The 16694-nt window shown below is 40.2% G+C and overlaps 1 protein-coding gene across 1 annotated transcript; it reads right to left on the reverse strand.

Moving 5' to 3' along the window:
• Positions 1-5526: 5526 nt before the first annotated feature.
• On the reverse strand, positions 5527-14957 carry C19H17orf78 (chromosome 19 C17orf78 homolog). Its single transcript, XM_050929394.1, has 6 exons — positions 13716-14957; positions 11839-12111; positions 10269-10379; positions 9599-9729; positions 8506-8642; positions 5527-6775 (listed from the first exon to the last, which is right to left on the reverse strand). The coding sequence occupies exons 1-6, from the start codon at positions 13870-13872 to the stop codon at positions 6712-6714; spliced, it is 873 nt and encodes a 290-aa protein (XP_050785351.1). The 5' UTR covers positions 13873-14957; the 3' UTR covers positions 5527-6711.
• Between the last annotated feature and the right edge of the window lie 1737 nt (positions 14958-16694).

Here is a 16694-nt window from a genome sequence, read left to right on the forward strand (position 1 = left end):
GCAAAGGTGCAAAATAATTATCAATTATTGGTAAAAATCTTCCTTCTGGCTATAGATTGCAGTCTCCTTTGCCCTCTGTGCTGCCACCTTTGCAAGGCATAATGTGTTCAAATTTACCTGGGTGTCTCTTCATTGGTAGGAGGATTCCTGCCATTTATATGAATTTGAAGGCTGTTGTTTTTATTTATTTTTGCAGTATGCATGTTTCAGTGAAACATTTAAACTCTTGCCCTTTATGTAGTTTTTACTCAACTAATTTAATCCTGGCTTGCAGATAAATTAGTTTGACCAGGTCTTCAGATGCTGAGAAGTTAAAATTAGAGCCATCTGAGGAACTATCTGTAAAAACAGCAGACACCTGGTATGTTATGTGGCCATACATTTATCCATGTTATAAAATAGGGCTAAGGTCTTATCTGCACTACACATTGGCACAATTTTGGATCTGGGTTAGGGTTCCACTTTATTGCACCCAGTTTACGTAACTGCGTATGTTTATGATATAAATGGGCATGCTGAGTCTCATGACTTTCCATTGTAGTGTATAGAATTTAGTGATGGTAACCACTTACTGAATTAGATCTGCAGTAGGGGTTTGCACTAGCGTAATTATATTGAGGTAGGGCTCTAATTAACAAAGCTGACATTTAAATTGCTACCTTTTGACTTCCTGCTAAACTGAGTTTACATGTCTGAGAGCAAGTGTTTCACAGACCATTTGCACACTCTAGAACATTTGAAAGGTTTTTCCCCAAATCACAAAGACTAGAAACATTTTATATTGCCAACATTAATCTCTGCAGCATTGTATATTGCTCTATGGGTCAGAGGAATGCATAAAGCAGTCTGCATGCTAAAAAGAATGACAGGAATGCTCAGATTTCAAAAGAGGGAGAGGAGCGCCCATAAACTTTGGTGGTAAGAAGAAAGCAAGTTTGTTTTAATTGTTTTTTTGTTTGAAAGATTTAATGATCCTTTCCAAGACACTCTCCTAGACCTGTGTATCCTTGCATAAGTGGAATAACGAGGAATTCAAGTTGTTTTCCATGGATGACAGAGTGACTATTACCAGTTTAGCTGCAAAATGACCAATAATTCCTGCAAATTTTCAAACACTGATGCATTACCCCATCATGATAGACTCAGCCAGGACCCTCCCATAGGTAGTCTAGAGAGGAGCCATGGAAGACTGTTGTGAGTATTAGTCTTGGGACAGAAAAAGGTGTGTGGTGGAGAGTCAGAGAAGACTCCATTAGAAGAGAAGATAAGAAGGAACATGAGGAATGAGACAGGATACAGGATGATACGAAGGTGGATCTGTAGGTGGTAGGCAGTTTTCCAAAGCCATGAGCTGAAGTCGAGACATTGCAATTGTGGGTCATATTGTTCCTTCTCTCTGATCAGCACAATTACTGCATTTGTTGTTTGAAGCTACTTCCTTTCACAATTTGTCTAGAAGTTCCACATAATGTATAATAAAACTCCATCTCCTGTCAGCTCTAAAATTTTCCCAAATGTGTTTTTAGTGCATTTATAGTTCATTTTCACAGTTGTATAATACAGTTCATGTAATGCACTTATTGCTAACCTCAGTTCTTTGGAACAAAATCTTTCCTGGTGTGACACTCCTAAGCTCAGTGGAGATATACCATGGAGGAATTTAATCTCTTTCTGTAGTAGCCTATAAATAAGCTTCCTAAAATGATGAGATCATCTTTTCAGCTTTCCCTATCAGGCTTGTCAAAGCAGTAGAGAGAAACTTTGGCATTCACTTTCACTTGAGAAGGATTCCCAGGTTCCTCCCTGCACCTTCCCCATCCATCTGCAATCTAGAGCCCTGGTTACTGCTTCCTAATGCTGTGTTTGTTGCACTCTGGTCATCTTTCTACTCACATGGCAACTGTGTATCTGTGTTGGATAGGAGGATGTTGGGGGCACCAAGTCAGAGGGATTTGCATCTTGTTTTGCAGAGAGCCCTGCGATTTAGAAGTGACACAGCTAAGACGCCCTGTTCAATATGGTTACACATGCACCAGAAAGACTTCTTAACTTATCGCTAAGGTTGTGTGTCTGTCAGCGTGACTTCCTGACTCCTGCAGTGGCCGGTGTGCCTGGCTCAGTGGCTGCTTGAGGTGGGCAGCCCCTGGGCCAGCAGCAGCAGTTTGGGTGTGGGAGGGGGCTCAGGGCTGGGACAGAGGGTTGGGGTGTGGGGTGGCACTAATCTCAGGGCAGGGGCTCTCTGGAAGTGGCCGGCATATCCCTGCAGCTCTGAGGCAGAGGGGCCTGGGGGCTCTGCGCACTGCCCCTGCCTTCAGGCACCACCCGCACAGCTCCCATTAGCTGCAATTTCTGGCCTGTGGGAGCTGCGAAGCGAGCACTCATGGTGGAGGCTGTGCTCAGAGCCCCCCTGGCCTTCCCTCTCCCTAGAGGTTGGTGAAACTGCAGGGACAAGCTGGCCACTTCTGGGGAGCTGCATAGAGCCGGGTAGGGAGCCTGCCAGCCCCGCCAACATCTGTCCTCTCCCCATCACCAGCAGGGGTCCAGGGCCGTGTGCCACTACCCACCTCACCCCCAGCACCAGTGGGGGTCCCAGGCCAAACACCATGCCCCTCCGCAGCACCTGTGGTACCCCCTGAAAGCCCCTCCAGAGCACTCATGAACCCCCCAGCCCAAGTTTTAGTTAGGGGTATATAGTACAAGTCATGGACAGGTCATGGGCCATGAATTTTTGTTTACTGCCTGTGACCTGTTCATGACTTTTACTAAAATTACCCGGGACTAAAATGTAGACTGACTTATCGCCCATAACATGATGGTATTCTAGTGGTGTGGTGCCATGACCCCATTGGGAGCCTTTTCTGAAGCATCACTCTCTTCGGGGTCAATCAAGTATGTTTTTATTTATTGAGATTGCATCTGACACCAGAAGGTCTCTCAGAGACTAAGGCAGATTTGTGCAGATTATTTTTTTATATGCACATGCACATGATGCACTGATGGTTCTAACTAATATTTCATGCCTTTCAAATACATTGTTAGATTCTGGTCATGCAATAAGCTCTGCAGAGAGGTCCATCTATTATCCGTAAGATTGGGTAGTGTAACCAGTAGTAATCGCCTCTTCCAGACAATCCAACCCTCCTAAAAAAAAACTGGTCATCACTGTTCAAATATGACATGTTTTTGTGTCTCTTTTCTGATGTTAATTTTGTTTGTGCCCCTGTGGAGGATGCATGACGCTGATTTAGAAAGACAGAATCTAGATTGCTTGGAGGAAATGTTCTGTTGTTCACAACTAGGCTAGAAGGCCACTTTTATTCATTTTACGCAGATCTTTGACATTTAATTATTTACATGAGAATTTGAGATGAAAGCTGTTCTAAAGGCTTCAGCTGTTGCCTTTAGCCATTCATTTGTGAAACCTGAAGCTTGCATCTGAGATGGGTGAACTGTGTATAGTTCAGAGATTCAGTTTGGGTCAACACCTGAAAGTTCGAATCCTTATCTGAACTGGAGATTGGCCCAATGTCAGAAGTTGAGTTCTGGATTAGAACCTCCACGCAGTTTGTAGGGTGGGGGGAGCAGTTAGTTCTGGTGTTCTGGTTTGAGCCCATCTCAAATCCAAATCTCTTCTGAACTACTGGGGACTTTAAAACTTGGCTCGAGATCTTGCAAGTATCATCTTTCAGGCAGTATTTAGTTTCTCCTGGTGCAGGCCAGAACAAGGTAGTGCTGTTACACATGAAAATGTTGTGAACAAAACAGTTAACCAGTGTTTTGTTAAGTTGAAGATTTGTTTTGACTGGTTTGGAGGCACAGCAGCACACTCAGCTAATAGAGTACATGTATTTTTCTGTAATTCTGTGTGAATGTAAAAATCTTTTTTTTCTTTCATTATAGCCTGTGCACTTGAAGGGCACGTCTTCACTAGCAACGTTAAAGCGCTGCCAACATGGCTGTGTAGTCGCGGCACCAGCACTGGGAGAGAGCTCTCCCGGTGCTGTAAAAAATACATCTCCGCGAGGGGAGTAGCTACCAGTGCCGGGAATATGCCTCCCAGTGCTGTAACACTGTCTACACTGCCATGTTACAGCGCTGAAACTTGCAGCGCTCAGGGGTGTGTTTTTTCACACCCCTGAGCGAGAACATTGCAGTGCTGTAAAGAGCCAGTGTAGACAAGCCCTAAGGCTCAAGAATAAATCCTTGGGGAAAGTAGTCTTGGTCAGAGTGCTTGCCCACTCCACCATATAAAGTATATCTACACTGCAGTCAGAGGCCTTACTGCAGCACATACAGACATACCCAAATTAACTTTGATCTAGTTAGCTTGAATAACAATAGCAGTGAAACCATGGCAGCATGGTCTAGCCACTTGAGTAAATAGACAGGGTTCTGGATGCTTGTATAGCCTGATGCTGTCATGGTTTCACTGCTATTGGTATTGGAGCTAGGTAGATCAAAGCTGGTCGGGCTATATCTACATGTACTGTAGTCAGACTTCTGATTGCAGCATAGGTTTAGCCATAGTTAGCCACTACTGATCTCTGCAGAATAATCATCTCACGCTTACTCTGATTCCATTTTCAAGGTATTTCTATATATTCACCAAGAGTTACAGTTATGCAAGATTATTTGGCTTTGAATTTTCAGCGTGACAATTGATAAAAATCTTGTGTTACACAGTGATTAGATTATGGTATTTGCGTTGATAAATGGCAAGTTTTAATTGGAATAGAACAGGTTTACAGACAGAGAGTTGTACAGAGCAAATGATAAAAACTGGATCACAGTGTCTTCCTATCCTTTTTGGTCATCAGTGTACCTAATTTTCGTGTGCTTGGATTTAATAATAGAAACATAGTGCTTGCAGATTTCCAAGTGCTTTATGCAGAGCTTTGGAAAATTCAGCAGTTTGTGTGAACATTTTTTTCAGTTTAAATTTGTGTGGCATCTTCTGAGTTCTAGGTTCAAAAAAACTCAGCAGAATTACTTTGAAACTGAGTTTCACCTAGCTTTGTGTTGAGGCTATGGAAAAAATGCAATAAATCAGACCAGATTGGCTGGGATTAGGTTCCTGTAAAATGAAACTCAAAATAGGCTTTTAAGGGGCAGAAGGACTAATGCCTGACTTTTCCGTTGGCTTTCATCATGTATAGTCATTCATATTTGACAATATTTTAAACAGATTTTAGACTCACTTTTCACAGATGTAAATTACTACACAAGGTGGTAGGCAGTGGAGACTCAGGTCCGTTGGCTGTACAGATCCCTGAGGATAACTGGTTGCATCTGTTCATATAAAGACCCAGGATTTTTGTGTGTGTGCTGAACATGGGATAATACAATATCTAGATTTTCAGCAATTTCATTTCACTGTTTCTATGCTCACATTATAAAGCAGTGAAACTATGGCTGGAGAACATCCATTTCTTAAGACAAAGCAGATTAGATGAAGCAATGGAGACTATACTGCAGGGGGAAATCCTGTACTGATAGAGGGATGGACTAGGTTGGACCTAATACAGCAGTTTCCTCTCTGACTTCTACAGATTTTGCACCTCGAATCCATAACCTGGACTACATTTCTGGAACTTTAATGTCACTTTTTTGTTACATTAGCCTGAAGGTCTTGTGTACTCCATAGATCTGTAGGGTTTTCAAGGGAGGTTGATAGTCTAGTTCCATGCAGTGAGAGCTCAAGAATATGCACACACAAATCTGGCTGTGGAAATGTGAGGTTACCTTTTGATTTATCTCCCTCAGAACCTGTGCTCCTTTTACAACAAATAACTGTCTGTCCTATGGTCTCATTTGGAAGCAACATTGCAGTGTGAAGGTCCCAAATTAATTGAACTGCTAAACCATGGTATGATCCAATTTATGGGGGACAAAATGATGAACACAAGAAAATTAGTGGCACAGATGCTTAAAATGGGGCAGAGTTGAACTTCCTTATTGCTAACCCAAATTCCTTATGCTTCAAAGATGCTGATGAATGGAGCGCTTGATTGCTGGCAACAAGCAAGCATTTAGGCTCCTTTTATCAGCTAGGCTAAATTGTAGCACAAGGAATAGATGCTGAAATCCAGATTCTGTCCTTTGATTAATACATCCACTAGCCATTGAAGTTGATGGGATTTGTGTATGTGTATGGGCAGAATTTGGCCCTCAAGCTCAACGGACAGGGAATATATACTTTTAGTTGGTTCCACTGTTTGATGCTTTTCTGAATAATCATTGTCTTGAATTTAAGTATAATCTGTCTAGATACAATCTTCAGTGTAGCAGGTGTTAGTTGCTGTGTGACCTCCAACTACGATTAATCTAAGGAAGACAGAGGGAGAATTTGCAATGTTGGTGGGACTTTATTGCTTCTGCAAGTAGGTTTTTCCATTATTCCCTTTGTTTCTAATGACCATGGTCTACTGCTGAAGTTAAAATATGATTCCAGGTAGTTCATGGAGGGAGTCAACACCAAGATGTGTTCCGAGGGGTTAGTTCTGTAAGAAGGGCCCCTAAAAAAGGCTAATGTCACTTTCATTGCAATCTGTAATTGTTTGACTCTATATCGTGTAAAATGCTGATGTTCTTGCTTCTCTGAAAGATAAGAAGTGAGGAGAAAAATAATGCAGACTTATGGATAAAGCAGAAAACTGTGCTTGGATAAAACAGAAAATTGTGCTTTCTCCTGTAGCATGCAGTTTTTCAGAACTAAGTCTCATAAATGGCAATGATCTTGGCCGCTTTGCTCCAAGGTGGTTGTTCTGAAGCTCCTCTCTGGGGAATGAAGGGGAATATTTCAGCATTACTAAATTTAGCAACCCTGCTCCTAAAATCTGACCTGTGTAATGGTCCTTTTTGTTTTTTCAGACCAATAATTTAGTGTAACCTCTTCTAGCTTCAATTTGAAGTAGACTGTAATGAGGGATGGTGGCCCTTGTGGTTGGAAATGGTATATAGAGCCTTTTGCCTCTAGCCTGTCTGTTCTAATGTACACCAGAGTGATTGTGGCCAAAAGTTACTGTCTGGTGGCTCTTCAGTAGCCTATGTGAAATGAGTCTGAAGGGTCTCAATCCAATTCCCAACCCTCTTTGTGCAATCATGCTTTTCGCCAAGCAATGTCACTCCAACTAGAGCCAAGTGAATGATTTGTAATGAATAAAGTACTCATATCTTGCCACTTTCTGTTCAGAAATTTTCACAGATGGCATTTTTCATTTGTTGTTTGGAATTGTTTGCCAAATTTCTACAATAAATTTTTAAGCTGTACCTTGTTCCCAAGCAGTTCATTGCAAATATTTAATATTTTAGGTTTTCTGATTGGACACACATGTCGCATGGTATTATTTCTGTTCCTTGACTGGATGAGAGTAAATCTTAAAATCAAATCTGTAATGTGAATGCTCAGAGTTCTAAACCTGAAATTGCTCTGCAAAAATTTACAGCATATGCTCAAAACTTGTATGTGTAAACAATCTTGTTAATAAACTAATTTTCTAGGATAATTTGCAGAAAACGAACCAGGAGCATGAAGCAAATTAAACATTATTGAACAAATATTTGGTGACCGCTTTACTTTGCAGTTTTCACCCTACTCTAAATACTGTAGAGATTCATTTTAATTGGAATTGCAACTGGCATATTGTTGTGCTTTGAAACAATTTGGGCCATTCATTTTACTTCACTATATCCAAGTCTGGTATGAATGGCTCCCTCTGTATTCAGGATAAAACCCATAGCATTCTGTTCCATTAGAACATAAAAACGGGCATACTGGGTCAGACCAAAGGTCCATCTAGCCCAATATCCTGTCTTCCAACAGTGGCCATTGATACACAAGATATATGACTGGTCTATGCACTGAACCATTCAATGATGTGAAATTTTTATGCTAATGTTCCATTGAAAACTAAACTGTGCCCAGTCCTTGCTGATGATCTTTGCTTTCAGTCTGTCAGCTTTTAACTGCTGCTTAATATACATTAAAAAAAAAAGAAAAATCAAAGCATTTCTAAGATCTGTGAAATGGAGTTTCACATTGTAGTCGCTGAAATATTCCCTATTTAATGCAATGCTGTTATTTGTCCTTTCTTCTAAATAGTTTATTTGACAGTATAGGGTTTTTCCTCCAAAGATCTCAAATCACTTTACAAACACTAAATCTCACAGTATCGTTGGGAGGTGAGTATTACAACTATGTCATAGAGAAATAAATGGCCACTCATTGAAGTTAAGTAACTTGTCTCAGATCACACAGTGAGTAGGTGCCTGTGGTGGTATTAGAACAATGCTGCCCTGAATCCTCGAGGCCCTTTTTCTAAGCATTGGATACCCACCTCCTTTAGTTGTTCATTTAACAAGGCAGGAAAAAAAAGAGATTAAATCATTTCATCTTGAAAAGACACCCTCATAACACACTTTCAGAACTATGGTGCCATTCACTTTTATTGAGGGAGATCTGTATTGTTAAATGATATAATTGTTACTGAACTATATTTAAAAAACTGTGTGGTTCCCTTTTTGTGACCTACCATGACAGATCCTTCGGATGATACAGAATTTGGGTTTTCTGTGCGTTCTTCTCCTTGTCTTTTACATTTCTGAATACAGTTGCATTGCTGGCTCCAGCCAGGGCATGGACACTCAGAGAAGAAGGAGAAGCCATTAGAAGGTTGGTAGGAAGATGCTCCCACCCCAAAATACCAAGAATTTGAAGCTAGTAAAATGATAGTTGTTCATTTCTAGGGAGACTAACCTGAATTTTGACTGAAGTATGCACTTCAGAGCGTGAGAGGAAGAAACAACGTGGCTTAAAAAAAAAATTCACATTGACCATCTCAGCTTCCAGTGTGTTCTACCCCAAATACCTCCAGCATGATATATGTCCTCTTGAGAGGTCTTTGAATAATGAAATCTAGGGCCTACAAAGAGTCCATGGTAATTTGCGTTTTCTTGAAAGTCTTCTGTTCTTCCCTCTTCTGCCTTTAGAAAATGCTTGACGACTACTGAAGTCAAGAGGGTTGCTTTTGATCAGTGTCACTTTAGAAGGCTGCAAGACTCTTTCCTCCCCATTTTGATCTAAATGCAACCCCCCGCGCCCCCCCCCCAGCACTGTTCATGTGTGTGCTGGCTTGGAGAGCAAGTGATTGGGACCAAGAGTCAAACCTAAGTTTTCCAAGATCCAAAATAAAGCCTTGAAAGCCAGGGTATCTATGATTCCATCTGATATAAAATCCCAAGGTTGCAGGTGTGCACTGGGATTGTATACCCTAGTAGCAACACGCAAAACATGTCATTGCAGGTATTCATATTAAGTTGTGAGGAATTGCTTGTTTTGGCAGAGTTTGAATTATGGCACTTTAGGTCATAAGACCTCCCACTAGAGAAGTGGTTACCCCAGTGCATCACAAAGATTAGCAAATCTTTTAAAGGCATGATCTCACAGAATTTACCTTTGTATCACTGTTCTTGGGGTTTCTTAAACTCAGAACCTGGCATGTTTTATTATAATAATGGAACAAATTTAAATCATATTTAGCTATTGATAAAATACCCTTTGCAAATTGTCATAAGGAGCTATTGTGCTCAGCAAACTTACTGGGAAGGGAACTTCAAATATAACAAACACAATGAAGGCTAATGCACAGGGTAGCAGGACACATATGATTACTGCTTTGACATAGATGCTTTGTCTTCGTGTTAGTCTGAGCAGCCTGTCTTCACCTATGCCTGTGATTAGAAAGGGGAAAAAAATCATTCTCTCTGAAGTAGATGAATACAGAAGACAGCATGTTCCCCATTGGTAGTTTGAGGATTCCTTCATCTTTAGGGTGGTAACGCAATACAGCTAAACCTGAGAGAACATTTCATTAACACTTAAGGATGTCTACAAGGCTCTGTGAATATATCAATCTAGAAAGCCTCTGTGAAACCTTTTAGAACTCTGTCTGGTTCATGCTTGGCTGGGAGATAGGAGCAAGAACATAACTTTCCATGACAGAGGTAGTGCCCAAATTTTGCTCAGCTGTACAAATATGCAAGTTTACAGAACAAAGGAGTCGTGTGAATTTCAGAATACCTCCTGGCCCAATATTTTTCAGATATCACTGTTGTTAGTCTTTGTGAAAAGTTGTAAGATTTGTGTGTGTGTGGGGCGGGGGGGGGGGGGAATCTAAATACCATCTTCCTTCTCTCATTCTTACATATGCTGCTACTCTTCGTTGCTGAGCATCTCAGTGCTGCCTATGCAGAGAAAACTTTACTACTACCTGAGCTGCTGTTCTGTTGGTGTACCTCTGTGGCGTGCAGTTGCTCTGCAAACATTTCAGGCTCAGACAGCTTTGCATTAATAATGCAATTTGATAGCCCCACCAGAAACACTGTGAAAAGAATGAGATGTTTAAAACCAGTGAAAGTGTTTTTTATTTATATAAACCAGTTAGGGAACAAAAGCAACTCAAGACTAGAGTAAACTAAGCACTGGCTTAGTTGCCAACAATTGGTAGACTATTAGGCAATTTGCAACAGAGTACTAGTAACTTGCAATGTTATCATGTTAGACATGATAATATAGTGAGATGTCTTTACCAATGTTCCTTCATTTGAGAATTTCTATTCTGAAGTCCAAGACTTTGTAAACTATTACTATAGAGTCCCTGCAATAACCATATCTTACTTATTGCTTTGTAAAACACTTTTGGGATACACAGTGTATGAAAGTTGCTCCATACAAATGAATTAGTGTCTGAATTGGGTTTATAACAATGTTAAAGGGAGGGACGTAGGCTGGAGCATGGATAGTCTAATATCTTTGGGCCCCTGCTTGTTGATTGACCAAAGCTTTAGAAGCCTTTTGATCCACAACAGAGTTTAAATTGTTATTCAAGGCTGGGTCAGCAGTGTGAAGCAAAGCCTTAGCTTTTAGCTAAACTGGAGGCACAATGTAAGAAGTGTCGTCAGTCTCAATATGGTTGACCCTTTGGTTCTCTGGACACTGTAATTCCATCCATCTTGAGGGACCATGATACAGCATGGTAAAGTGCTGACATGGTTAGAACACAGATTTTGTAGTGTGGTTGAGTGTTTACTGTGTTTTAGATGAGTTGCCGAATTATGCTACACACGTGGACTTTTGCAAGGCTGTTTTGCAATTTGGGGTCACAGTTAAAACATGACACTGTCCCATCTGCACTGTCGTGTTTAACTGTGGACTAGTGCATTACAGCAGAATTCCCAAATTCTGTAGGAATTAGTGTAGCTTGAACCTTTACAGAGAAAACCAACTCATTTTGTGTATGTGGTTTGATACAGAATGAGCTTTCTAAAATCTACTGGAAGATCCCTGGAACAAAGGGGAAAACCAAACAGTCTGCAATTCACTCTTCTGTGCTGAATATTGTACATTTGATTTTCTTTTCATTTTCCCAAAAGAACTGTGTTATTGTATGATGAATAATAATTATAGTTATACATGGTTATGGTCACGGTAATCAGGTCTTATGTTGACTGCTGCTGAAATCCAGGAGGAATATTTCTTTCCTGAATGTTCAGTATTGCACAGTTATGTGGTTTCCCATCTCCGTATCTTATGTATATAAATATCTATATGTATTGGAAAATAAACAAAACTCCCTGCAGTGATTGTCCACAAAACTATGTCTTACAATACTATTACTCAGTGTTTGGATCATTACTTTATAATACTGCAGTATTTTTTTACAAATATATCAATATCAGTATTTTGCTTTCATAAACACTCTTGTTACTGGCAAGGTATCAGTGTTTGTGGACATACCTAATAGGAATATGCTATAATGAAAAAAGATTTTTGTTTTTTACCTTTGCCTGTAAGGTTAAATTCAGTCTGAAAACTTTGTTTATGATCTGTTAATAAGAGACACCTGTGGGCAGTAGAAACACTCTCATCTGGATCAGTGATGACTTTCAGGCTTTGGAGGGTGTATTTAACGTTTGTCTTGTTTGTGAAAACACTGTACATCTTCTCTGAGTAAAGGAGATTTACTTGTATGGAGCTGTGCAGACCAGAGCATTGCAAAGTGGCGACTGTATGGTTTCTGCTTAGCTCCCCTTTTGCCACTGCCTTTTCAGACTCTGGAGACAGGAAAGCAAAAAGTCCTTGTATAAGATTCAGGCCATCAAGATTAGTCATGAACATTGTGGTACCACACAAGCACAGAGACACATAACTGTTAATATCACAGTGAGGAAAAAAATTACCAGATTTTCAGTTCATGTGTGTAAATAATTCCCCGGAGTTCTTTTTACAACCTAACTTTTATTCTTTTAAAACGCCACGAAAATGCTTATTTAATGTAATTGCCCATTTCGTATCCAGACTAACACTGTAGTTATATTTTTGTGATAGCTGTGCTGCCCATGACTGCATGCAGTACGGGTGTACCATGAATTTGTCTGGTAGCATGACATTTTCTGTCTTATCTGTCCCTTTTCTAATGGTTCATAACATTCTGTTCGCTTTTTTGACTGCTGCTGTACGTTGAGTGGATGTTTTCAGACAACTGTTCACAATGACTGCAAGGTCTCTCTTTTGAGTGGTAACAGCTTATTTAGACCCCATCATTTTATAGGGGTAGTTGGGATTATGTTTTCCAAAGTACATTACTTGGCACTTACCAGCATTGAATTTCATCTGCCATTATGTTGCCCAGTCACCTCGTTTTGTGAGATCCTTTTGTATCTCTTCGTAGTCAGGTTTGGACTTAACTATCTTGAGTAATTTTGTATCATCTGCAAACTTTGCCAACTCACTATTTATTCTTTTTTCCAGATCCCAGTACAATCCTTAGGGGACTCTGCCATTTATTTCTCTCTACTGTGAAAACGGTTTATTCCTACCCTTTGTTTCCTATCTTTTAACAAATTACTGATCCATGTGAGGACCTTCCCTTTTATCCCATGATTGCTTGTTTTGCTTAAGAGCCTGTGGTGGGAGACCTTGTCAAACGCTTTCTGGAAGTGCAAGTACACTATATCCACTGGATATCCCTTGTCTGCATGTTTGTTGAGCCCCCTCCAAGAATTCTAATAGATTGTAGAGGCATGATTTCCCTTTACAAAAGAGGTGTTGACTATTTCCAAACATACCATGTTCTTCTATGTGTCTGATAATTCTGTTCTTTACTGTAGTTCCAACCAATTTGCATGGTACTGAAGTCAGGCCTGTAATTGCCAGGATCAGCTCCAGAATCTTTCTTAAAAATTGGTGTCACATTAGCTATCCACTGGTCATCTGGTACAGAGGCTGATTTAAGCAATAGTTTACATACTGTTAGTAGTTCTGCAATTTCATATTTGAGTTCCTTCAGAACTCTTGGGTGAATACCATCTGGTTCTGGTGACTTATTACTATTTAATTTATCAGTTTGTTCCAAAAGCCTCTGTTAACACCCCAGTCTGGGACAATTCCCCAGGTCTGTCACCTCCCTCCTACCTTTCCCTATGTCAGTGGTACCGACATGTACCATGACCACGGGCTGGTCTCCAGCACTGCACATAAATCTGTCTAGATGTCTCTCAAGATCTGCAGTTTTTGCACCAGGCAGGCAATTTACCATGTGATTCTCCCGATCATAACAAACTATGTATCTATATTTCTAATAAATGAATCCTCTGTTGCTCTTACCTTGCTCTTCTGACTAACTGGAGTTCCCTCCCCTCTTCCTTTGCTTCCCTACCTTGCAGTAAGATGCTCATGCTTCTTGTGCTTTCAGACAGTACTTCTGAAGAATTTTCCACATGACAGTCATAATCTCTGAGGTCTGAGTGGAATGGACATGACAGATTGTAATCATGTGCACAGTTTTTCTTGCCTCTTTGTGGATTTTTAAACATTTTAAATGCAACTCCCCTCTTTATTTTTCACTGCAACTTGAATAGCAACTAGAGTTACTCTGATTAATAAAGTCTAGATTATGCCTTAAACTTGCAGTGAATTTCAGCGGGGGCGGGGTGTGGATCTGGAGTCTTGGATCAGCATGCCGTAAAAGTGGAAGTGAGTTAAAATTTCTATCCAGAGCTGAACTTTCCCCAAACTTGCTGTGTGTGTATGTTCCGAGCCAAGAGTTTTGTTGGAGCTCTAATATGCACACCATTCCCAAAATATTTTAAAATGTTATTGATCATAAAAGTGTGAAACCAAAATACTACCCACCACTGTGAGTAAATAAAATTAAAAACCAAGAGAGAACACTGATGCTCTCAGGAGAGTTATTTGCTATGCTTGGTCCTAAGATTGCTTGTATTGTAGTTTAGTTACCATCACTGTTAATCTGAGGGAACTGAACTGTACTAGAAGTGCAAATCAATAGTAATATAAAATATCATTAGTGACCCCAGAAACCTTTCTAAAAGAGTAGTGGTGTGTTGCCACATTTATATTTCAGTTCTGCCCAGCCAAATTCCTGCTCTAGCTTAAATTGGGTAGAGGTGGTATTGCTTGTTCTTTTTGCATAAGTCTGAGGCTATAAGTAAGTATCCAGGAAGAATTTTATTCACACAAATAGTTATCAGTTAATTGGCACAGAGATACCATGGTGACTGGCAGCTTTGAAACACCTTAGGAGGAGGTGTCAGCCTTGAAATGGTATGTTAAACAAGAAATATCCCTTCTGCCTACTGTTAGTGACTCAGTAAGGGCAGTTGAAAGCTCTTACAGCACTATTTGAAAGCATAAGGAGATAACTAGTGCACGCTCTCTCTTAAGACGGGGGTGGAGGGTGTAATGGTCAAAATAATGATACTGCGGAGGGTAGAACTGCTGTTGCATATTCCCTATGTGGCCAGCCTACTTGTGAGTGTCTTTAGAAAGTTTATGAAATGCCTTGAGTATGAGAGGTGGTATGGCTGGCAATCCAAATTCTACTGATTTATTTTTTTCTCATTCATTTTTTAAAAGCTTTTAATAAATGACATTTTCAGAGCAGTACCTAAACATTAACTAATAAACATAGTTTATAAATATCTGACATGTCTGTGTCCCTGGTATACTTTTTGGTTTTGTTCTGTTAAAATTCTGCAGATAGTTAAAAACAGTTCACTTACCTTTTGGGCTGAGGCTGTAGTATATAAACAGTAAACTAAAGACCAATATTGTGTCCATAATGCTGACATGCATACAATATTCATGATCATGAAATCCTCTTCACTTATTGCTTTCACTCATAAATCCTGTAGGGTTGCATTGGTTGGTAAAGCTCCCAAATTAGTATTGTAACAGCACCGATTCCTGTTTAAAACTCACTAAGTTTGAATATTGATTATTTATAAGGAGAGTCAAAAATGAGGCTGTTTATTCATTGCAGTTTGATCTGTTTCTAGATTGGTAATTGCTCTGATCCAGTTAATAGAGGTGCAGGATTTGCTTACTGTTTGACCTGAATAAACTTTATCTATGGATATAATTTCCCCTCAGTGCACAGGGCTTGCATGAGGCCCAATGTACCACATAAGGATAAGTCCCATGTTAAGCATTTGAATGGGCGTAACTGGTAAATAAGAATTTTGCCACACCTGGGTGAATTTCACTGCCCTAAACAAGATAATTTAGCTGCCTGAGTGGACTGAGAGGAAGTCTTTCACTTGCCTGATACACGCTAGATTCTATTCTATTCTATTCTGTTTAGGTTCTTATACTGTGCTCATCACAATAGTATCCAAGAACCTTCCAGAATTAGGAGATTAAACAAGATGACTAGTGTTGATCAGCAGTTTATTGGCTCAGCAGGTATTGCAGGATTAAATGGACGTTGTTGACTAAAATTGGGCCCCCAAACTGGGACAAGTATATTTACAAGTGTAAAAATGAGCTTTTGAGTAGCATAAAGTGTAGAGTCTTTATTTAGATTTGTGAAACTACAAGAAGTGTGGGCTCTTGCATTCTGCCCCGTGACAAATAACTTCAAAACAGAGTAAGCAAAATGTAGGGCTCTGGTTCTCCGAGAATAGTAATAGCTAAATACACCATATGGTCTAGATAAAATAAAATAAATATCACATCCTCCTGCCTTTTCCCCAAAAGGTCTTTTAAAAGGATGAGTGTTACAATGTGCCCTGAAGGTCAGCTGAGTGGGCCATTTTGGATCAAGGGCAGAATGAATGTGTTCCACAAGAAAAGGGCCCTCTGTAGAATACCCTGCAGCAGCCTCCTCTCTTTTATAATCTTACGGCTATGTTCTAAGTGCTGTAGGAATCTCCGATGCGACAGTGTCGCATGGGGGAAAAGAGGCATCTCAGGAAGGCAGGTCATTTATGGTTTTTTTGGGTCAGTACCATAAACTCTCTCCAGAAATCCACACACAGCCAATGCAGATTATGAAACATTAGTGCAATATCCTCACAGTAGGATTAACAAGTGGGCTTCCACATCGTATGCTAGCTTTAGCTTCAGGATGGATTTGAGGAGGAACCCTAGCCAAAGTTCAGTGTAGTAATCTCTAGTCTGAAGATGGCAAAGCTATGGATTGCTATGATATAGCCTACATCAGAAGGAGAAAGTTTTACTTTCTTAGCGAAATGGGAAAAAAACAGTGTCTTGGTTACCATGGAAAGTTGACCATCTGGCAATAACTGGCAGTCTAACCAGAATGCTAGGTTGCTACTTTCACCAGTAAGCTAGATAACCCCGGATGTGCTAACACAGCTTGTGTTAGAAACTG

This window comes from Gopherus flavomarginatus, chromosome 19 (genome assembly GCF_025201925.1).
Source record: "Gopherus flavomarginatus isolate rGopFla2 chromosome 19, rGopFla2.mat.asm, whole genome shotgun sequence".
NCBI lineage: Eukaryota > Metazoa > Chordata > Testudines > Testudinidae > Gopherus > Gopherus flavomarginatus.